This window comes from Somniosus microcephalus, chromosome 26 (assembly GCF_052327205.1).
Source record: "Somniosus microcephalus isolate GS21.2 chromosome 26, FLI_Smic_1.0, whole genome shotgun sequence".
Taxonomy (NCBI): domain Eukaryota; kingdom Metazoa; phylum Chordata; class Chondrichthyes; order Squaliformes; family Somniosidae; genus Somniosus; species Somniosus microcephalus.
The window spans coordinates 15,754,087-15,778,492 of NC_141012.1; the positions used below are offsets into that span (position 1 = coordinate 15,754,087).

General features: G+C 42.9%; 1 protein-coding gene across 1 annotated transcript; it reads left to right on the top strand.

Annotated features, from left to right (window-relative positions):
* The first annotated feature begins 267 nt into the window (after positions 1 to 267).
* Positions 268 to 23,965, top strand: LOC147100323 (uncharacterized). Its single transcript, XM_085967895.1, has 4 exons — positions 268 to 671; positions 16,864 to 16,901; positions 19,037 to 19,074; positions 21,001 to 23,965. The coding sequence occupies exons 1-4, from the start codon at positions 640 to 642 to the stop codon at positions 21,235 to 21,237; spliced, it is 345 nt and encodes a 114-aa protein (XP_085824021.1). The 5' UTR covers positions 268 to 639; the 3' UTR covers positions 21,238 to 23,965.
* Positions 23,966 to 24,406: the final 441 nt, after the last annotated feature.

Here is a 24,406-nt window from a genome sequence, read left to right on the forward strand (position 1 = left end):
GCGATACTCTGGCGAGCATTAGGACCTAGGGAAGGAAAAAAGCATTACATTTCAAACATCGCTAAGTCTTTTCTTCCATCATCTGTCCAGTTTGGAGAGGAAAGGACGCCCTCTAGTGAGGCTAAAGAAAAGAAGCAACGAGTAAAGGGAAAGAAAGCTGAGGTTAAATAAAGTTCACATGACCCAAATATTTTTCTTTGTACAGCTCGTTCTGCTGTCAGTTTATTTTACATTAACCTGAAATATTGTGAAAATAGCACTGGTTAAAAATACAACCCCGCCTCTAACACGTAAAACAAACACACACAGTGACGGGAAAGGAAAAAGAATACATCGAAAGGAATGAAATAATGATCAGAAAAATGCTGGATGGAAATAGATGATACACTTGTTGGTGGATGAATATATAAACGCCCCTGCCCCAGACTTGTTGGCTACCTTTACTCTGCCCTTGCTAGTCCTACATTTAGTAGATGTGAAATCGCGATCAGTCTTTTCCCAGTCACCTGCTCGCTGTGCCAGAACGAAATCGGGAGTAAATAAGGAAATAAAAAGTCGCACAAAGTTTAGTCCCGGCAACTGACGCGGGGCTGCGCTGGCGGAGGGGGAGAGCGTTGATGGCACAGCGCCGAGGAGGCAATGGGAAACGTCCTCCGGCTCTGCACAACCAAGTAAGATTCATTCTTTTTTATATGTGGTTATTTACGCGTTGAAAGTTTTCGAAGTCGTGTCTACAGTTGAGCTACACCCAGTGCTCGAAGTCCTGACAAAGTTAAATGCGTGTTTATTTCGGTTCCATTGTCAATTTCCTGATCGATCAGTTACAAGAAAGAGCAAGACATTTAAAAAAAAAATCTGTCTGCTTCTGTTAAGGTTGCCCAGACTCGTTGTGTGTTTTTTTAAAAGCCTTTTTGGAAAGTGAAATATGAGCTCGATTTGGTGATCCGGGCCTGACTCATCTTTTAAATATTTAGCTCTTGTTGCTTGTTGTTCTGGCCAGAGAGAGGATTTGAAGCATTATTTATTTTAAAAGCGTCAGTAAGTTGCAAATTCAGGGACGCTTAAATCGGGATATTTTATTAGCCTATCTGAAGTAACAGTGGACTGAAAATTTGACCTCAGCAATTTTAGATAATGTGAAAAGTTTGTAAAGGAAGATCTGTCTGTATGCGTTTAAAACTGGCGTTGTCAAAAGCTGATTTTTAACACGGAGCAGTTTTTGGGAGGGGTAAAACGTTTACTAATGATTCTAAATGCCACCCTTCTTGAGTTGGGTTTATCAGCTCGTGAACAATGTGAAGAATCTGGGATTGCCATGGGTGTGACAAGGACGTGTTGATTCTGTGAGGAAGAGGTGCTCCAACAAATAAAAAAAACGGGCATTGGATTTATTTAGACTGTAAAGAGGCACAATCTTCATGTCTTTTTTTAGAAGTGCTGGGCAAACTTTTTCACAGACTCATAGAAGGAGGCCATTCGGCCCATCGAGTCTGCGCCGGCTCTTTCGAAGACCAATCCAGTTAGTCCCACTCCCCCGCTCTTTCCCCATATCCCTGCAATTTTTTTCTCCTTCAAGTATTTATCCAATTCCCTTTTGAAAGCTATTATTGAATCTGTATCCACCGCCCTATCAGGCAGCGCAGTCCAAATCCTAACCACTCGTTGCGTAAAAAAGTTTTTTCTCATGTCGCCTCCGGTTCTTTGGCAATCACCTTAAATCTGTGTCCTCTTGGTTTTTTTCCCATTTGGGAAGGAAGCAGAGCTGTGTGTTACTTTATCGGGGCGACATTGCACACGGTAGCACGGTGGTAACGTTACCGGACTAGTAATCCAGAGGCCATGGACTGATAATCACTGAGACATGAGTTCAAATCCCACCACGGCAGCTGGGAAACTTAAATTCAGTGAATTAAATAAATCTGGGATTAAAGCGAGTATCAGTAACGGTGACCATGAAACGACTGGGTTGTTGTAAAAACCCATCTGGTTCACTAATGTCCTTTAGGGAAGGAAATCTGCTGCTTTTACTCGGTCTGGCCTATATGTGACTCCAGACCCACAGCAACCTGCCAGTGATGCCCACATCCTGTGAACGAATTTTTAAAAAAAGTGATGCAATTATGTATTTTGATGTAATTTAAGCCATCATGGTGTGCTTACAAAACATCTTTCTTCATTAGGAGACTGCATCTTTAATAAAGAATTCGCAATGGGTAATTCCCAGGGCAGGCTCAGTTCTTGGAATAACCTGGAACATACTGTTCTAAAAATTCTGATCTTCAGTGGAAAAATTATGTTCCAGCAGATACAGTCCTTGAATGTGTTTCTTATATTATCAAAACAAAGATAAAGCTAATACATTGTGTAACACTAGATTCTGTTGGCAATGCGATGGATGATTCATTATATAATTTCCCTTTAAAGCATATACATGCAAATGTACATTTGAAATACGGAAACACACACATGTATGTTTGTGTATATAACAATGTGTGAAATATCTCATAAAAATAATGTCCTTATACACTACAAGGCTAGAACTAACTTGGTCACTCAGTATTAAAAACTACCCCTCATTTCCCCCATAATATTGCATCTATCAGTTTGTCACTGTGCTAGTTTAAATTTCTCCATAACTTACACAGTGTCAGTCATGGCTCAGTGGGTAGCACTCTCATCTCAGTCAGAAGGTTGTGGGTTCACAGTCCCACTCCAGAGACTTGAGCACAAACATCTAGGCTGACACTGCAGGGCAGTACTGAGGGAGTGCCGCACTGTCGGAGGAGTCGTCTTTCAGATGAGATGTTAAACCGAGGCCCCGTCTGCTCTCTCAGGTGAACGTAAAAGATCCCATGGCACTATATCGAAGAAGAGCAGGCGAGTTATTCCCGGTGTCTTGGCCAATATTTATCCCTCAATTTACATCACTAAAACAGATTATCTGGTCATTATCACATTGCTGTTTGTGGGAGCTTGCTGTGTACAAATTGTCTGCTGTGTTTCCTACATTACAACAGTGACTGCACTTTAACTTCATTGGCTGTAAAGCACTTTGGGAGGTCGTAAAAGGCAAGTGACGTAAGAAAACTACTAGGCACTTGGTCAGAGTATTAAACAAGGCTTTAATCGACTGTTTCACAACATGGAAGTTGAGTTATCCTTCACTAGTTCCTGTTTACAAAATGTCCCTGAGCAAGCTGGGCCTGTGCCCGAGTATTTATACTCTCCCTGGACAGCGCCACCAGCAGGCCGCCCAGTATATTTCATAAGTCATTTCTACATGAATGGCATGATTTATGTCAGCAAGCCTTTCTTTCTTTCTGTTATTACATGCTAGCAGCTAAATTGATGGAGTTAATTTAGGCTTTGATCTATGACTCTAACTCCTCTGAATATTTGTAAGTTGAACCCTACCAGATCATGATTTTAATAATATCTCTGAAATGGAGTGATCTGCATAATGCAACTTGTGCACTCACAGAACAGCTGTCACTGAAGTGCGGAGATATGCAAATGAGTGACAGTGAGAGCGACAGTACTAGTAAGACTGCAACAATGGATAATGTTGCATATTTCCCATATTTACAGCTGTCTGTTTCTGGCTGGTAATACATTTAACAATGGCACAGCTCCTTTTAACAACTCACTGACTAGGTGTTGCAAAGTGGTAAAAATAGAGATTCACTCTCATAATTCCCCAAAATGTGAGATCTTGGCTAGGGGAAGGCAGTAAATGGGGAGTGATGTAATAAAACTCACTATGCACTTGGTTCGAGTATAAAGCAAGGCTTTAATCAACTTGTTTCAGAACATGGAGGTCTAGTTGTACTTCACTAGTTCCTGTCTTACAAAATGTCCCTGGCAAGCTGGGCCCATGCCCGAGTATTTATACTCCTTGGACGGCGCCACCAGCTGGCCGTCCAGTGTTATTTCATGAGTAGTTCTTTACGATGATGAGATTTAGAACAGGGAGGTTAGACTCTTGCTCAGCAGAAAACTGACCTGCCTCCGAACATATCAGCTCCCTACTGTCGGCATTAGAGAAAGAACCATAACGTGAAACCAGGAAAAGAAAATGTTCCCCTGCAATTCACAAAGACACTTCCAGCACCACTAAAATACATTTGGTGAATTTTACAAGCGCACACAGAAAAGATCTGCTTTGAGATATTTTTAGCACCTCGCCGTTGGTGCCCCATCCAGAGGGAGGTGTGGCCATGCGGTGACATCAACTGCCAATGCAGGAAAGCTTTTATTAAAGTAATGGTATGACATTTCACCTACTAAATATGAATTGGTACAATTCTCCCTGTCTTTCTGCACTGTCAGCAATCACCAGGGTCACATTTGTAAGTCTACTGTCTCCAGTTGTGCCAAGTAATTATACAACCTCGCCAAAAATGCTGAAAATAATTAATCTACTTCCGACATACTGTGGCAACTGCACTGACTTGTATGACAGGATCTATTAAATCCAAGGTTCATGGTGTCTATTTCCACCTCTGTAACAACGCCCGTCTCCGCCCCCATCTCAGTTCATCCGCTGCTGAAACCTTCATCCATGCCTTTGTTACCTCTAGATTTGACTATTCCAACGCGCTCCTGGCTGGCATCCCATGTTCCACCCTTCGTAAACTTGAGTTCATCGAAACTCAGCTGCCCGTGTCCTAACTCGCACCAAGTCCCGTTCACCCATCACCCCTGTGCTCGCTGACCTACATTGACTCCCGGTTAAGCAACGCCTCAATTTCAAAATTCTCATCCTTGTTTTCAAATCTCTCCATGGCCTCGCCCCTCCCTATCTCTGTAATCACCTGCAGCCCCATGGCCCCCCTGAGATATCTGCGCTCCTCTAATTCTGCCCTCTTGAGCATCCCTGATTATAATCGCTCAACCATTGGTGGCCGTGCCTTCTGTTGCCTGGGCCCTAAGCTCTGGAATTCCCTGCCTAAACCTCTCCGCCTTGCTACCTCTCTCTCCTCCTTTAAGATGCTCCTTAAAACCTACCTCTTTGACCAAGCTTTTGGTCACCTGCCCTAATTTATCCTTATGTGGCTCGGTGTCAAATTTTGTTTTGTTGGCCTTCGTAGCAAGAGGATTTGAGTACAGGAACAAAGATGTCTTGCTGCAGTTGTACAGGGCCTTGGTGAGATCACATCTTGAGTACTGTGTGCAGTTTTGGTCACCTTATCTGAGGAAGGATGTTCTTGCCATGGAGAGTGCAGCGAAGATTCACCAGGCTGATACCTGGGATGGCAGGAATGACGTATGAGGAGAGATTGTGTTGATTGGGCTTGTACTCGCTGGAGTTTAGAAGATTGAGAGGGGATCTCATCGAAACCTATAAAATTCTGTCAGGCCTGGACAGACTAGATGCAGGAAGGATGTTTCTGATGGCCGGGGAGTCCAGAACCAGGGGTCATAGTCTAAGGATAAGGGGTAAGCCATTTAGGACTGAAATGAGGAGGAATTTCTTCACCCAGAGAGTGGTGAACCTGTGGAATTCTCTGCCACAGAGGGCGGTGGAGGCCAATTCATTAAATATATTCAAGGGGTTGGATATATTTCTTAAGGCTAAAGGGATCAAGGGATATGGGGAGAAAGCAGGGACAGGGTACTAAATTTGGATGATCAGCCATGATCTCATTGAATGGTGGAGCAGGCTCGAGGGGCCGAATGGCCTACTCCTGCTCCTATCTTCTATGTTTCTATAATGCTCCTGTGAAGCGCCTTGAGACGTTTTACTACATTAAAGGCGCTATATAAATACAAGTTGTTATTGTTGTATCACAAACTGCTAGAATACAGGTTTCAACTGCTGCTTCCTCACTCGATAATGTCTCAACTACCATCAGCAGGAGATGCCCATTCCTCCTCTGGCAGCACAGCTGGGATTAGGAATTCTCTTTGGGCAAATCAACTGCAAAAAATCTGTGCGTTACCACTCTAAATGCACCACATTGTTACACAATAGCAACTTGCATTGATATAGCATTCCACACATACAAGAACATCTCACGACACAGGGAAAGCTGGATACCAACAACAACAACAACTTGTATTTATATTGCGCCTTTAACGTAGTAAAACGTCCCAAGGCGCTTCACAGGAGTATTATAAGACAAAAAATTTGACACCGAGCCACATAAGGAGAAATTAGGGCAGGTTACCAAAAGCTTGGTCAAAGCGGTAGGTTTTAAGGAGCATCTTAAAGGAGGAAAGAGAGGTAGCGAGGCGGAGAGGTTTAGGCAGGGAATTCCAGAGCTTAGGGCCCAGGCAACACAAGGCACGGCCACCAATGGTGGATCGATTATAATCAGGGATGCTCAAGAGAGCAGAATTAGAGGAGCGCAGATATCTCAGGGGGGTTGTGGGGCTGGAGGAGATTACAGAGATAGGGAGGGGGCGAGATCATGGAGGGATTTAAAAGCAAGGATGAGGATTTTGAAATCAAGGCGATGCTTAACCGGGAGCCAATGTAGGTCAGCGAGCACAGGGGGTGATGGGCTAATGGGACTAGGTGCGATTTAGGACACGGGGCAGCCGAGTTTTGGACGACCTCAAGGTTTACGTAGGGTGGAACGTGGGAGGCCGGCCAGGAGTGCGTTGGAATAGTCAAGTCTAGAGGTAACAAAGGCATGGATGAGGGTTTCAGCAGTGGATGAGCTGAGACGGGTTGAGATGGGCAAAGAAGGAAGTAAAAAGAATTTCATGGGGGGGGGAGCGGGGGTGGGGGTGCGGTGGGTGGTAGGTCCGGGTGGGGGACGGAAATCAAAGGCATGGCCAAAGAGAGGTATTTAGAAGGGTCCTGAAGGCAGGGAGAAAGGTAGCAAGGCATTTTGAAAGAGCGTTTTAGGCAGGGGCACATCAGCTGAAAACTTAGCCTATGATGGTGGTGGCCATTTTCATTTATTTTCCTCTAGAAAAATTGCACTGGAAAAGCAATGCTTCAGTTTTTCGTGCTTGTTTCTTAGTATATAAAATCATAGAATGGAATCATAGAAAGTTACGGCACAGACGCAGGCCGTTCGGCCCATCGTGTCTGTGCTGGCCGAAACAAAGCTATCCAGCCTAATCCCACTTTCCAGCTCTCGGTCCGTAGCCCTGTAGGTTACGGCACTTCAGGTGCACATCCAAGTACTTTTTAAATGTGATGAGGGTTTCTGCCTCTACCACCCTTTCAGGCAGTGAGTTCCAGACCCCCACCACCCTCTGGGTGAAAAATGTTCTCCTCAACTCCCCTCTAATCCCTCTACCAATGACTTTAAATCAATGCCCCCTGGTTATTGACCTCTCTGCCGAGGGAAATAGGTCCTTCCTATCCCCTCTATCTTGGCCCCTCATAATTTTATACACCTCAATCAAACCTCCGCTCAGCCTCGTAGGTTCCAAAGAAAAAAGACCCAGCCTATCTAATCTTTCCTCATCGCTAAAATTCTCCAGTCCTGGCAACATCCTCATAAATTTCCTCTTAAATAGTAGTGTAGAGGTTACATTGTAAAGTCCCATGGTTATGATTTGCAACCCGCAAGTGGGCTAACCTGATACCTTGCAAGTTCTAAGTAATGGTTCCCTCCAGAAATGGGATACAAGTCATATCCCACGGGTCTTCATAATGCATCCTGATTGTACCATATGTTAAAATTAATTGGTTAAAGTTAATTAGGCAAAGAAGTACAAAATATGGGTTTAATTGTGCGGCATATTCCTTTGTGATTTGATCCAATGGAGCTGGAGGCAATGCAATTGCTAATTAGGTTACTGTGGCATGGGTTCAGAATATTGATATTTTTTCCAAAGGAAAAATTAGTTCCGGTAATTAGGATGTGATGCCAACACCATGAAATATAAAATGTGATATAGGGATATTCCTGATGTTTTATTGTATTCTATTTCTCTCATCAAACAAAAATTATTAATTAAAAAAAAATGATTTTTGGGCAGAGATGATGTGTATTTTACCCTTCCACATCTTTTGGGACTTCCTTTGCCATGCACTCTACCTTGGCTGAGATGTCCTGCTGGCAGGTGCTAGCAAACACTGTTCTGTAACTGACCACTTGAAGGCTCGTGAGAATGGCCTCGAGTGACTGGCCTTCACTCTGTGCTTGCTCTCGCTGGCACAGCTGAACTCAGGAACCTGTTCTGCGGCTCCAATTCATACGAACATACAAATTAGGAGCAGGAGTAGGCTGCTCGGCCCTTCGAGCCTGCTCCGCCATTCAATCAGATCAAGGCTGATCCGATTACTCCACATTCCCGCCTACCCCCCATAACTTTTCACCCCCTTGCTTACCAAGAATCTACCTACCTCTGCCTTAAAAATATTCAAAGACTCTGCTTCCACCGCCCTCTGAGGAAGAGTTCCAAAGACTCACGACCCTCTGTGAGAAAAAATTTCTCCTCATCTCTGTCTTAAATGGGCGACCCCTTATTTTTAACCAGTGATTCTCCCACAAGAGGAACGATCCTCTCCACATCCACCCTGTCCAGACCCCTCAGGATCTTATGTGTTTCAATCAAGTCACCTCTTACTCTTCTAAACTCCAACAGATACAAGCCTAGCCTGTCCAACCTTTCCTCATAAGACAACCCGTCCATTCCAGGTATTAGTCTAGTAAACCTTCTCTGAACTGCTTCCAATGCACTTACATCCTTCCTTAAATAAGGAGACCAACTGACATGAATCTTGTCATTCATGTGGAAATTACTTATGAAATGATACTGGGCAGCCTGCTGGTGGCGCTGTCCAGGGAGAGTATAAATACTTGGGCATGGGCCCAGCTTGCTCAGGACATTCTTTAACAGGAACTAGTGAAGGACACAACTAGATCTCCATGTTGAAAAACAGTTGATTAAAGCTTTGTTTAATACTCAGACCAAGTGCCTAGTAGTTTTCTTACATCACCAACACTGTACAATTCCGTGTACAGACTTTTGCTGGAGCTACAACACGTTATACTAACACACACCATTGCTTTTTTCACAATTTATTTTCCCTTATTTTTCAGGTTGAAGTAAAATCTTCAATCATTAAACTTTCTGACCTCGTGAAAGAAATCCCCCCCCCCCAAAAAAATGAGCAGAAACGGTGTTTTAAGGAACATTACGCCATTCCAAGTTATTCCCGTACACATTCCAGGGAATTGGTGTCAGCCGTGGCTCGGTTGGTAGCATGCTCGCACGATTCTGCGTCAGGGAGTTGTGGGTTCAAAGTCCCACTTCCAGAGACTTGAGCACACAATCGAGGCAGGCACTCCCGGTGCAGTACTGTGGGAGTGCTGCGCTGTCAGAGGTGCCGTCTTTCGGAAGAGACGTTAATCCGAGGCCCCCGTCTGCTCTCTCGGGTGGATGTAAAAGATCCCACGGCACTATTCGAAGAAGAACAGGGGAGTTATCCCCTCGGTGTCCTGGCCAATATTTATCCCTCAACCAACACCTAAAAACAGAAATAAAAACAGAAAATGCTGGAAGTGTGTAGCAGGTCAGGCAGCATCTGTGGAGAGAGAAACAGAGTTAACTTTTCAGGTCGATGACCCTTCGTCAGAACTTATGAATAACAGTGGTCCCAGCACTGATCATTGTGGAACACGACTTTCTACCTTCCTCCAATCTGAATAACTACCTATTACACCGACTCTCTGCTTTCTATTTTTAGCTCATTTGCTATCCATTCAGCTCTTGTACCCTGACTCCACCTGCCTAACCTTTGTCATGAGCCAACCATGTGTAACCTTATCAAAGGCCTTTTGAAGCTGTTAAGTAATAATATCCTTGATCTACAATCTTAACAAATATGACCTTTTTTTTGCAGTGAAGTAAGCTGCTAGACTCCAACAGTTGGAGGAGAGGACGTGTATGAGCATGGGCATGGGAAGGAGGGAGAATGAAATGTGGCACTCATTTGATAAATAAGGCTGTTCAGAAAACAACTAGCTGTAATGAAATTGTGAAAAACAGGAGACTCGCTGATTTGTGGTACATTTTATTTCATTCACGGGATGTGGGCATCACCGGCAAGGGTAGCATATACTGCCCATCCCTAATTGCTCTTGAGTGGTGGTGGTGAGTTGCCTTCCTGACAACTGAGTGGCAATTAAGAGTCAACCACATTGCTGTGGGGCTGGAGTCACGTATCGGCCAGACCGGGTAAGGGCAGTAGATTTCCTTCCCTGAAGGACATTAGTGAACAAGATGGGGTTTTATGATAATGGTCACCATTACTGATACTAGCTTTTTATTCCAGATTTATTTAATTCACTGAATTTTAAGTTCCACAGCTGCTGTGGTGGGATTTTGAACTCATGAGAAACAGATTATTAGTCCAGGCCTCTGGATTACTAGTCCAGTAACATAACCACTATGCTACTGTACCCACTGAGCCCTACCACCCTACATTTCATTCGCAAGTTCACTATATGCACTCTCTATCTGCTAACCTTGAGATATTTAATAATGATGTGCTGCTAATAAAGGCATTATCTGCATATCGGACTAGATGGTCACCTGGCCGAGAGTTGAGCTGGTTAGTTGGTCTGTAATTGGCATTGAAAAGTTGAAAACATTACAAAAACACAAGTCTCCAGCGTTTATTCAAAGAGAATAGGTCAAGCCCCTTCTGATCAGTTTCTGTTATTATGTTTGAAGCTGTTAGTTCTATCTTAAAGGGGAAATTGGATCAATTTTATTTCCACTGATAAAGCATTCAAAATGAGAACAATTGGAACAGGAAATGAAAGCTGTAGCATTAAGCTTCTCTAGGAGGGAAGAGATCCATACAGCAGATAAAGTTTGATTTGAATCGGCGGAACTATAGAGATAACTAACGATGAAAATGCCACCTGTCCATTTGTAAAGAAGCTAAAGTGAAAGCGCAGAGCAGCAATCCCTATTCTGGTGAAGTTGGGAAAGGTCCATGTTTCTCTATCGATTATAAAATATTAACTACAATTTTAGAATTGTATTACTGAAAATAATTAGTAAAGGTTTTTGAAAAATGGTCATACAAACTTAAAGTGCCTGACATAATACACAATTCCAAAAAAGCACACTTTGCTGCCTCCTGTCACCTACCAGGATGTAGAACAGGTTTTTGACAGCGTAAGGTCATCATTCTTATTTTATGCCGTGTATAAGATGGATCCTGAAGATAACCTTGTATAGAACCCCTGTGCCTCATCTTTGCATCTCTTTGTTGAACCACTGAATCGTTGTTATTTTGAAAGCACTGTGCCAAAAATTCACGGTATATTCAAAATATGACCGTACCAATAAGTTATACATGGTTAAAATAACCTGTTTCAATTCATAATTAAATGTCCTGGCTACTTTCAATGAATGGTCGGTGATCAAATGCCAAATCATTTTTGATCTGTTTCACCTCTGCCAATGGATAGCCAATATCTGTTTACAAGTTTCTTGTTTTCTCTGCCAGTGTTCACGATATTTATCTACATTATCCAGCTGACAACCCTCACCTCATCCACTTAAATTTGTCCAGGTTTTTTTAAATGCTACCAATCTTTTCAATACTATGTCACCTGGCCATATAATTTGATGTTGCCAACAAATCTGATATTACTAGAAGCACCCTCCTTCATATTTTTGTAAACAGCAGGAGACTCGGTACAGATCCTAGCAGGACTCTACTTGTCACTGTGTTCCCGACAGACCCTTGTCTATTTCTCATCACTTAGAAACATAGGGGGAAAAATTCAGTTGTTTGCGCCTCCCGTTAGCGCCTTAAGAGGGCGCTAATGGGGTGCAAAGCAACTAGCGCCCGGGCCCGGCGATGTTTGCACCGCTCGCGAAATTAACTAGACATTTTGCGGCGGCGCTAAACACTACTGCCACGATCTCCTGCGCCGGCAGATAGAAACATAGAAGATAGGAGCAGGAGTAGGCCATTCGGCCCTTCGAGCCTGCTCCGCCATTCAACGAGATCATGGCTGATCATCCAAATTCAGTACCCTGTCCCCGCCTTCTCCCCATATCCCTTGATCCCTTTAGCCTCAAGAAATATATCCAACTCTTTCTTGAATATATTTAATGAACTGGCCTCCACCGTCCTCTGTGGCAGAGAATTCCACAGGTTCACCACTCTCTGGGTGAAGAAATTCCTCCTCATTTCAGTCCTAAATGGCTTACCCCTTATCCTTAGACTATGACCCCTGGTTCTGGACTCCCCGGCCATCAGAAACATCCTTTCTGCATCTAGTCTGTCCAGACCTGACAGAATTTTATAGGTTTCGATGAGATCCCCTCTCAATCTTCTAAACTCGAGTGAGTATAAGCCCAATCGAGACAATCTCTCCTCGTACGTCATTCCTGCCATCCCAGGTATCAGCCTGGTGAATCTTCGCTGCATTCCCTCCATGGCAAGAACGTCCTTCCTCAGGTAAGGTGACCAAAACTACACACAATACTCAAGGTGCGGTCTCACCAAGGCCCTGTACAACTGCAGCAAGACATCCTTGTTCTTGTACTCGAACCCTCTTGCTACGAAGGCCAACATACCATTTGCCTTCTTAACCGTCTGCTGCACCTGCATGCTTACCTTCAGCGACTGGTGCACAAGAACACCCACGTCTCTTAGCACTTCCCATTCTCCCAATCTATTGCCATTCAAATAATAATCTGCCTTCCTGTTTTTGCCACCAAAGTGGATAACCTCACATTTATCCATATTATAGTGCATTTGCCATGTTTCTGCCCAATCACCCAACCTGTCCAAATCGTACTGGAGTTTCACGACATCCTCCTCACAGCTTACCCTCCCACCCAGCTTTGTGTCGTCTGCAAATTTGGAGATATTACATCCAATTCCCTTGTCCAGATCATTAATATATATTGTGAACAGCTGGGGTCCTAGGACCGATCCTTGCGGTACCCCACTAGTCACTGCCTGCCACTCGGAAAACGACCCGTTTATTCCAACTCTTTGCTTTCTGTCCGCCAACCAGTTCTCGATCCAAGTCAATACCTTGCCCCCAATCCCACGTGCCTTAATTTTGCACGCTAATCTCTTATGTGGGACCTTATCGAAAGCCTTCTGAAAGTCCAAATACACTACATCCACTGGTTCTCCCTTATCTATTTTACCAGTTACATCCTCAAAAAATTCCAGTAGATTAGTCAAGCATGATTTACCTTTTGTAAATCCATGTTGACTTTGTCCGATCCTGTCACTGCTTTCCAAGTGCTCTGCTATTACATCTTTTATAATAGACTCTAGCATTTTCCCCACTACCGATGTCAGGCTTACCGGTCTATAATTCCCCGCTTTTTCTCTACCACCTCTTTTGAATAGTGGGGTAACATTAGCTACCCTCCAATCCATGGGTACTGTTCCAGAGTCTATCGAGTTCTGGAAGATGACCAGCAATGCATCTACTATTTCTAGGGCCACTTCCTTAAGTACCCTGGGATGTAGACCATCAGGCCCTGGGGATTTATCGGCCTTCAGTCCCATCAATTTTCCTAACACCATTTCCCTACAAATACTGATTTCTTTCAGTTCCTCCCTCTCATTAGACCCTATGTTCCCCGGCATCCCTGGGAGGTTATTTGTGTCCTCCTTTGTGAAGACAGAACCAAAGTATGTATTTAGTTGGTCTGCTATTTCCTTGTTTCCCATTATAAATTCCCCTGATTCTGACTGTAAGGGACCTATGCTTGACTTCACCAATCTTTTTCTCTTCACATATCTATAAAAGCTTTTACAGTCAGTTTTTATGTTCCCTGCTAGCTTACTCTCATTCTATTTTCCCTTTCTTAATGAATCCCTTTGTCCTCCTTTGTTGACTCCTAAACTGTTCCCAATCCTCAGGATTATTGCTTTTTCTAGCCAATTTATATGTCCTCTCCTTGGATCTTATGCTATCCCTAATTTCCCTTGTTAGCCATGGTTGAGTCACCTTTTTTGTTTTATTTTTATGCCAAACTGGGATGAACAAATTCTGTAGCTCATCCATTCGGTCTTTGAATGTTTGCCATTGGCTATCCACCGTCAACCCTTGAGTGCCATTCCCCAATCAATCCTACCCAACTCGCTCCTCAGACCATCGTAGTTTCCTTTATTTAAATTGAGGACCCTTGTCTCTGAGTCAACTACTTCATTCTCCATCTTAATGAAGAATTCGATCATATTATGATCGCTCCGACCCAAGGGGCCTCGTACAACAAGATTGCTAATTAATCCTTTCTCGTTACATAATACCCAGTCTATGATGGCCTGATCTCTGGTTGGTTCCTCGACATATTGGTCCAGGAAACCATCCCGTAAACACTCCAGGAATTCGTCCTCCACAGTATTGTTACTCATTTGGTTGGCCCAATCTATATGTAGATTAAAGTCACCCATGATGACTGCTGTGCCCTTATTGCACGCTTCTTTAATTTCCCTTTTAATGCCATCCCCAACCTCCGCCTTACTGTTTGGAGGTCTATATACCACTCCCACTAATGTTTTTTTCGCCTTAGTATTTCTCAATTTTACCCATACAGATTCCACCTCATCAGAGCTAATATCCTTCATTACAATTGTATTAATCCCTTCTTTAACCAGTAATGCTACCCCACCTCCCTTTCCTTTTTGCCTATCTTTCCTGAATATCGAATACCCCTGGATGTTGAGTTCCCAGTCTTGGCCATCCTTGAGCCATGTTTCCGTAATCCCAACCAAATCATATTCGTTTACCTCTATTTGCGCAGCCAATTCATCCACCTTATTGCAAGTCAGTCGCGTGCGCAACGCCCCGTTAGCGCCCCGGACCGGATATTGAGTGGCGCCCCCTGCCTTACCGCCTGCCGCTAGCAACGACAGGTTGAGGGGAGCATTCTGCTGTCAGAAAGGGACTAGGAAGCGCTATTTAAAGGCGACCGTTTCCTGCCTTTTTTTGTCGGTGACATTTTTGCACCACGCATTCAGAGAGAGAGAGAGAGACTTCTGGAGAGATTCAACGCTGTGTGAAGGAGTTTTGAGTACTGAGCAGCACTTTGCAGGTTCATTTTGATTTGCCCTTCCTTGCTTCGCCAGCGCTCTGAGGTAGCACCTCGCTCCTCGGCCTTTGTGCCTTAAGACAGGTGTGAAGCGCCTGATTTAGTGCTCCAATCACCTCCAGGGGCGATAAAAGCCAAGTTTGCCGTCGGAGGTGATAATTAGCGCCAGGCGCTAAACTTTGCGCACGGCCGATAATGGCGCCCCAAACGGGGCGATACTGAATTTTTCCCCCATAGAATCTCACAGCACCAAAGTCCAGGTCATGAATATATATCAAAAAGAGCAGTGGTCCTAATACCGACCCCCAGGGAACACCACTGTATACTTACCTCCAGCCTGAAAAAACAACCCTTCACCAGTGCTCTCTGCTTTCTGTCTCTTAGCCAATTTTGTATCCATGCTACCACTGCCCTTTAAATCCCATGGCCTTTAATTGTGCTAACGTCTATTATGTGGCACTTTAGCAAATGCCCTTTGAAAGCCCATAAGCACAACATCAACTGCACTACCTTCATCAACCCTCTCCGTTATTTCATTGAAGGGCTCAAATCAAGGTTGTCAGACACCACTTGCCACTTTTGCTAATCGTTAATCCAGCTAACGAACTTGCCAATAATGTTTTGGGCTATTAAGCCTCAGCGTAAAACTTTTAGGAAATACCCTATGGAATTCCAGTAGATTAGCGAGGCATTATTTATTGAATCTAAAACTTTTCTGTTTTCCTTTAATGACTTTTGTGCTCTTTAGATAACCATTGTCTTATAGGGTGCATTCGAAATGTTTTCCCCACCACCAATGTTAAACCAGCTGAGTGATTTTTCCCTGATAGATCGCACTCCTTTTTAAATATTCACCAGTCGTCAGATGCAGCTTCTGTATTTCAGCAACTCCCAAAAGTATTAACCGAAGCTGCCATGCAGCATTTAGACTACAGCTTTGGCATTACTGCTGTGTCAAAATGGGCTGCAAATTGTGGTATAAATATGATGAATGTGCAGTAACCTTAAAATTTATGCCAGCAATATGGCAATTGCTGCACATTAGCTGCAGTATAAATACAGCTGATGTAATAGCAGCCTAAAGCTACCTGATGTTTTAAAGAAACAACTTGAATTTATATAGCGTTCTTCACATTCTCAGGACATCCTAAAACGCTTCGTAGCCATGAAGTGCCTTTTGAAGTGTAGACACTGTTGTAATGTTGGGAAAATGCGGCAGCAGTCAAACCAGAGCAAGGGACTTGTTACACTGCCTACCCGCCCCGACTTGACTGACTGACTAATTTTAAATTGCAGCTGGCAAGGGCACCTACCTGAAGCCGGCGGGGTCCTTCTTTAAATATGCAGATCAGGTTCCGATTACATAATTGGGCCAGACTCTAATATTAACCCGAGGCTTGAGCAGGGAAGCAGTAGTGGCTTCTCCACCAGGTCAAACCTGCCAGGAGGTGGATCAAGGTGGCCCACAGAAGATTCATTTTTTAAGGTTTCATTGTGGGCCAAGAGAAGTAGGAGTGTTCCTCTGGGCCCCACAAGGAAGCTTTGCGCCTCCCCTGCCAAGGGCTTCCCCCTCCTCCAAACACGAACACTACATGATCCCCACCCACCCCCCCCCCCCCCCAAGTCTGGTACAGAAATGAGGTCCGGGAGCTAAAATCTTTCCAGGCCTCAGGCATGCCAACATGTAAGCTTACCGCTCGCCGCGCCACCGCCCTGCCCCTCCTCCATCACATGCACTGATAGGACCTCCTAGTAAAATTGCTCCGACTATATTCTCTGCAAATGTGTATGTAATGTTTAAAAAAAAACAAAGAACTTTAATTACAAAATTCAGCTGACTTAAGAACATTTTTTCTCCAACAGGAACAAATCCAAAAAAAGTAAATCAAAAAACAGTCCAGGTGAGTGATTGGGGGAACTGGTAACTCGGCAGTTGATTCTATTACAGAAATAAGAACAGAAAATGCTGGAAATACTCAGCAAGCCAGGCAGTAGTTGTGGAGAGAGAAACCGAGTTAACGTTTTAGGTCGATGACCTTTCGTCATCTATTATTGATTCTATCTTTTTTGGGGGGGTTTCTTTACTGTATTATTTATTTATTTTTATTCACGGGATGTGGGCGTTGCTGGCAGGGTTGGCATTTATTGCCCATCCCTAATTGCCCTTGAGAAGGTGGTGGTGAGCCACCTTCTTGAACCACTGCAGTCTGTGTGGTGAGGTACTCCCACAGTGCTGTTAGGGAGGGAGTTCCAGGATTTTGACCCAGCGACGATGAAAGAACGACAATATATTTCCAAGTCAGGATGATGTGTAACTTGGAGGTGGTGGTGTTCCCATGCGCCTACTGCCCTTGCCCTTCTGGGCGGTAGAAGTCATGGGTCTGGGAGGATCTGCCGAAGAAGCCTTGGCGAGTTGCTGCAGTGCATCTTGTAGATGGTACACACTGCAGACACGGTACGCCCGTGATGCAGGGAGTGAATGTTTAAGGTGGTGGATGGGGTGCCAATCAAGTGGGCTGCTTTGTCCTGGATGGTGTCGAGCTTCTTGAGTGTTGTTGCAGCTGCACTCATCCAGGCAAGTGGAGAGTATTCCATCACACTCCTGACTTGTGCCTTGTAGATGGTGAAAAGGCTAGACCACTAGGTGTCACTGTGCACAAATTAGGAAAGTTAACAATTTACTTTCTTGATAGTGCCACCAGGCGGCTGGAATTGGGTACGAGAACTATTCTAGCTTCAAATCAAAATGACGGAATTACATAATGTACAGCACAGAAACAGGCCATTCGGCCCAAAAGGTCCATGCCGGTGTTTATGCTCCACACGAGCCTTCTCCCACCCTTCGTCATTTAACCCCATCAACCTGCCCTTCTATTCCATTCTCTCTCATGTGGTTCCCCTTAAATGAACCTATGCTATTTGCCTCAACTACTCCATGTGGTAGCAAGTTCCACATTCTAGCCACTCTCTGGGTAAAGGAAGTTTCTCCTGAATTCCCTGTTGGATTTATTCATGACAATCTGGCCCCTAGTTCTGGACTCCCCCACAAGAGGAAACATCTGCTCCATGTCTACCGTATCAAACCCTTTCATAAGCTTAAAGACTTCTAACAGTCTTTTATTTTCTAGAGAAAAGAGCCCCAGTCTGGTATCATCCTTGTAAATCTTTTTTTGCACCTTCTCCAGTGCCTCTATATCCTTTTTATAATATGGAGACCTGAACTGTTCACAGTACTCCAAGTATAGTCTGAGCTGCTTTATGAAAGGGGACATTTTTAAACAGAGAGAACAAAAATGTGTAGAGTGTGCTAAAATGAAATAAGGGGGAAAAAATTGAAAGCCTTGAAAAGAAAAAGGTTGATGTTGGTAAGCTAAGAAACCACCAGTGACAGTAGCTTTTACAGTAGTGCACACTGGTGCTGAACCAATCATTCACAACAATATTTGGCTGTTGAATGTCTTCTTTGAGTGCCCCCCTCATGTGAGGTTAGAAGGCCTACGATGATCCTGCACCAGTGTTGCAGCAGTATCTCTGGGCACATTAAAGCACACCCTCACGTGAAACACATTTGGTATGATCATATATTTGTCAGACCTGAAGCAGTTTCTTAGCCAAAGTTGGTGAAACGATTTTATAATTTTTTTTAAGTGTCTTAAAGTTTGCATTATGAATGAGTTGTGGCATCGCACATTGGTGCTTGAAAGTACTGTACCTCTCAGCCATCGGATAAGAGCTCATGCCCATTTTTCCTTATGTTGTGAGCCCCTGATATTGCCACTGCTGTTAGAGACAAGGAGCAAAAGCTAGGCACTCCCCCACTAGGAGAGAGGGAAAAATCGATCGGCAAATCAATCTGTGATTTCATCCACTACAAGGCGACAAACTTAAAACAGATAAAGCTTGAACTTCCTCTCAATCGGGGAAAGGCCTGTCCTCAGCCTCAATCGAGTAGAATAGCGGAATCAGAAACTTTATCAAAGTTTCTCCAGTTTTCTTCAAGTATGACACTAATTTTTTTTAAAATTTTTCTTTACAGGCTCTGAGACCAGGGCAGGAGTTGCTAAACGTGTACAGGTAATAGTAGATTAAAGATGGAAACGTATAATAATACCCCTACGGTTTATCATTTGGACAGATAGAAATTGTGCAATCATTAAAAGTTGCTGGAGGCAGATCTTGCACTTCACTATTGGTGAAATCTCCCAAAGACTTCTGCATGCTAATAATTTTGTTTTTATTAGTTCCTGGGATGTGGGCATCGCTGGTAAGGCCAACATTTATTGCCCATTCCTAATTGCCCTTGAGAAGGTGTTGGTGAGCTGTCTTCTGAGAGGGAGTTCCAGGATTTTGACCCAGCGACGATGAAGGAACGGCGATATATTTCCAAGTCAGGATGGTGTGTGACTTGGAGGAGAACTTGGAGGTGGTGGTGTTCCCATGTACTTGCTGCCCTTGTTCTTCTAGGTAATAGAGGTTGCAGCTTTGGGAGGTGCTGTCGAAGAAGCCTTGGCGAGTTGTTGCAGTGCATCTTATAATAATGCTACTGCAAACCCTGAAAGTAACTCCAAAATGTCTTGTTGCTAGAGATACTTAAGTCTAGTTGGCATTCATTTTGTTTTACATAAACATTTTAAGGTTTCAGGACTCGGGCTTCTTTAAGTAACAAATATTGTGTAGGAAACTAAAACAAAAACAACTGATTATAGATTGCATATGCAAGTCAAACGCTACACATTTAAAGGATTGTTTGGTTAATTTTTATTGTGTGTTGGATACAGACAGACGAGCTAAACAAAGCTAAGAGTCAGAGAAAAAAAACAATGGTGCAAAGCACATTAAGAGGAATGTTTTAGTTTTATCTTACTCTAATCAGAATAATATATAATAATATAAGGCTACTTGGGCAACATTGGCAGCTCCATTTCTACTAATGAATTTAAGGTAACTTACTGTTATAAAGCTCATAAAGTTACAATTCTCATAGAAAACGTTACATAGTAACAAAATAACTGAAGACACGGTGCTCTGACCACAATAGGAACAACTAAGTAATGTTCATAGGAATTAAACAGAGAGAAAAGAAAAGAAAATATGGAAGAAATTGCATCTATATAGTGTCTTATCACATCTTCATGGTGTCCTATAGCACTTCACATCCAATAGATTACTTTTTGGAATGTGGTGACGGTTGTTTGGACGAACACAGCAGTTAATTTGTCCATCAAGGTTCCACAAACAGATCAGATGAATGACTAGTTAATGTGGTTTTGCTGGTGTTGGTTAAGGGAAGATTCTTGGCTAGGGCACCGAGACAGCTTTGTGCTCTTCTTTAGACCAGATCTGTTATATCCACCTTATTTTGATGTCTCATCCAAAGAATGGCACTTCCAAAAATGTCACTGACTCAGTAACATACTGAAGTGTCAGGCTAGATTATGTTTTCAAATTCTAGGTAATGTTATGAAAGGAATTAAAGGATTAATTCTCCACTTTTGCTTCTCTGTGGCGAAGCCTTGCCCCCCAGGAGCTCTTTATCAGGAAATTGCGTGCTCCTTTTCATCTTTTGGATGAGACCGAGGCCCCCTCTGCCCTCTCAGGTGGACATAAAAGATCTCATGGCACTATTTCGAAGAAGAGCAGGGGAGTTCTCCCCGGTGTCCTGGCCAATATTTATCCCTCAATCAACATAACAAAAACAGATTATCTGGTCATTATCACATTGCTGTTTGTGGGAGCTTGCTGTGCGCAAATTGGCTGCCGCATTTCCTACATTACAACAGTGACTACACTGCAAAAAGTATTTCATTGGCTATAAAGCGCTTTGGGATGTCCGGTGGTCGTGAAAGGCGCTATTTAAATGCAAATCTTTCTTTTTCCTGATTTTCCATCCGTTATGGCAAATGTGGTAAAAACATATAAAAAACAAAATGCTTTTCATACCACAGGATGACGGCTTTCACATTCAAAATCACATTTTCTTTCTTATTTCTACACTTAAAGGTACAGGAGGACTCTCATGCCTATGATGAAGTAGCCCCTGACATACCAGTATACGCTGTAGTGAATAAAAAGAAGCCGGAAGATATACACTATGCTGAAGTTCAGGTGATACAAAAGGGAGCTCAGAGATCAGTCAAGCAAATCAAGGCAAGACAAAAAGAAAATGCGACAGAGTATGCAACGATAAGCTTCACTCCTGCGGTAAAATATGACAGAAAAAATGGGACTCTAGTCTAAGTCCAGTCAAATGTCGTATAGGAAGAAAATGGCTCTTCTGTCTTTTTTTAAAAAGGACATTCATCTAGCAGTTGAAATATACAAAACTGGTTGTGACCGTGTTAAAATATTATTTGCTGATAATCTGAAATAATGCAACACTTTGTTGCTGCTTAGTTTAACCATACAAATAAGCAAAAAAAAACTGCACCCTTGTTATAATGGTACCTACATTACTGCGCTTCTCATAGCAAGGCTTCTTACTGATCAGTCATTAGAAAAAAAAAAGAAATTCTAAGAAAAAATGCCTCTTTTAATAATGTGCCTTTTACATGACGTATAACAGTTATAGAAAAAGTCTATCTTTTGAAATTTTTACATTTGATAAACTACAGTATGACATTATTTTAAAGATTTCTCTTTAAACCATTTTCCCCTATTGAACAACACAGTCTGTATTTAATGGAATAATTTAGCACTCTTGGGTGTGTTTCAAGGCAGTAATCTAATTGAGAGGTTCCAATATCATCGTAAACTGTGAGTGAAGATTTTGTGGATTATATATATGAACCTTAAGGTTAGACTACAGTCTTAAGGAAAGGCGTTACAGATTTGGCCTTGTTCTAATCCATATCAGACTTGTATTGCAAAATGTTCCTCTTTCTGCCAACATAAGGGTCCTATTTAAATGATTTTGGGCAGCCTTAAGTCACTTGCAATTGGGCCCATGTCCGATACACGCAACTGTCCATAATTTAGCACTTCGTTATCACTCTGAGTGAAATGATGGCTGATATAGGAACTGGGTAAAATCATACCAGTGCAATAGGGCAATTTCCTCTGATGTTGGGTTTAAGTCACTTTGTTGGGGCAATATAACAGCAGATTTACACTGTACCTGACCCATAATATACGCGAGCATGAAGTGCTCAATGCTGACACTAGGGTACAAAAACTGAGGAAAAATTTCCATTTTTCATCACATCTTTCAACTTGAGCACAAAACTCACCTACATTGCATAACAATCTCTAAGGCCATGATTTTGCCAGCGCTCAGAGAGGCGGGTCAGAAGTTAAAGTGCTTCATTTTTGTCCCGAACCCGCCGTCAACCCACCTCCAAACAGCTTTTCCAGGTGTCGGGTCCCCAATTTACGAATGGACCCAACACGTAGTGGGGGGAAATGAATTAAAGGCAATTACCTGCCTATTAACAGGTACTTGTCAGCAGTTTTCAGCCTGTTTTTCGATTTTCCCGCTTCTGGGCCGGGTTTCCCGACGTCCGGACACCACGCCAGGTAAGTGTGGCTTGTTGTGAGTCTGGTGTAATGTTTGTGAAAAGATGACAGCTGCAGAAGTTGTGTGAAGGATGCAATATTGCACATGGTGAGTTTCAAAGCAAAGAAAATGTTGGTTACTGCATTTTTAAAACGTATACAGATTTCTTTAGCTTACAAGTTTTGAAATCCAACTATATGTCCAGTGCCACCTCATTGGGAGAACCTCTCTCACCAGTGACAGATCGCTTCTGTCATCTCACCTGCAGCTGCCATCTATTCCAGCATATGGAGGGAGTCATTGGAGAGCCTGGGTGCAAGAGTTCACCTTTGTGCAGTGATGGTTGGTGTTTTCAGCACCTCAATGCTGTCAAACACTGAGAAATCAACTGTCAAAATAAAATTGTGCGTGGTCCCTTTAAGGAAACCGGCAGATGACGCATCATCAAATGACGTCATCAGACCCGCTTCCTGTTAATTGGTTGGTAAGCCCGCAGGGCGGGATTAGCAAGGTCAATCAAGGAAAAATCACGTCTGTGGAGTGGAGGCAGCTGGGGGTGGGACTGGAACCCGGAAACCAGCTGACCCGCACCCATCCCGACACCGATCACAAAATCGCAGCCTAAGTTTCTCATTGGCCTGAGTCAACATTCAACAGATGGCTCCATTCTGTTAAAATTGAAGATTTCCTACTGTTTTCAGCATGTTCAGTGCAATGCCAAATGGCATTAACAGAAGGTATTACACTTCTTTTAAGTTGCACAGTATCTATCACTGTAAAGTGTTATATTAGCATAATGTGGATATATAACATCTGCTGCATAAGAAAGGGCAAGTTCTGATAAAATGAACAAAAACATATTTTGGACTAAAAACCTTGCCGAAATTTTTGGTAAAGCAGTATTTTAATACAGTACAACTTTCTTGTTGCCCCTGTCCTTGGTTATAAGGGATTGAATCCTGAAGGAAAATCTATCTTACCTTATTAAGCCATGTGTGGGCCGGCTGTGGTGTGCACTGGGATGAATTTGCACTTGATTAATCCTTATTTGACGATGAATTACCTGAATATTTGTACAATGATCTGTATGCTAGAAATATTTCAATGATTGCATGTACAGAGATTGTAAATATATCGATTTAAAAATATCAGTATTGTATTATTTTCTCTGAAAAGGGCGAAGTCAGTTTTGAGGTCTTCAGATTGGGTTACATATATATTACATGTTTTCTTGATTTATTTTATACAATGAAAGAAGATTGTCAAAAGTCTGAATTACTTCAGTTATTGCTATAAGTTGTAACTCCAGCTGTTCTGATATATAAATTATTTTCAAACTGTATCAATGTAAATTTTGCCCAGAAACATTGACATAAATGGTCATAGATCATACGATTCGCTAGTGCACCATTGTAAATGTTCTGCAAGAATCTTACTGTGAGCTCAATAAAAATAAAAATATTTGAAGGACAATGCATTTTACTTTTTACAAACTGTTTGTGAGCAACCACACTTCATACAAACCTCCTGTTGTAAACTGGTCCTTATTACTGAAGAATTAAATAATTTACATATCACCTCAGGACATCCCAAAGTGCTTCACAGCCAATCAAAATCCATTTGAAGTGTAGCCACTGCAGCAACTGAATTGCACACAGCAAGACCCTACAAACAGCAGATGAGATAAATGACTAATTAATCAGCTTGGTTGAGGGATGAACATTGGCCACCTTGTTACTGTACTTTTCTTTGAGGAGTGCCCTGGGATCTTCGATATCTATGCTTTATTGTCTCATCTGAAAGACAGCAACTGCCAACAATGCAGCATTCTCTCAGAAGGGTGAGGAAAGACCGTGAGGCTCATTAGTGCCCACTCTCTTCCTTGGACAGTATAACCTAATCCACCCTCCCCAG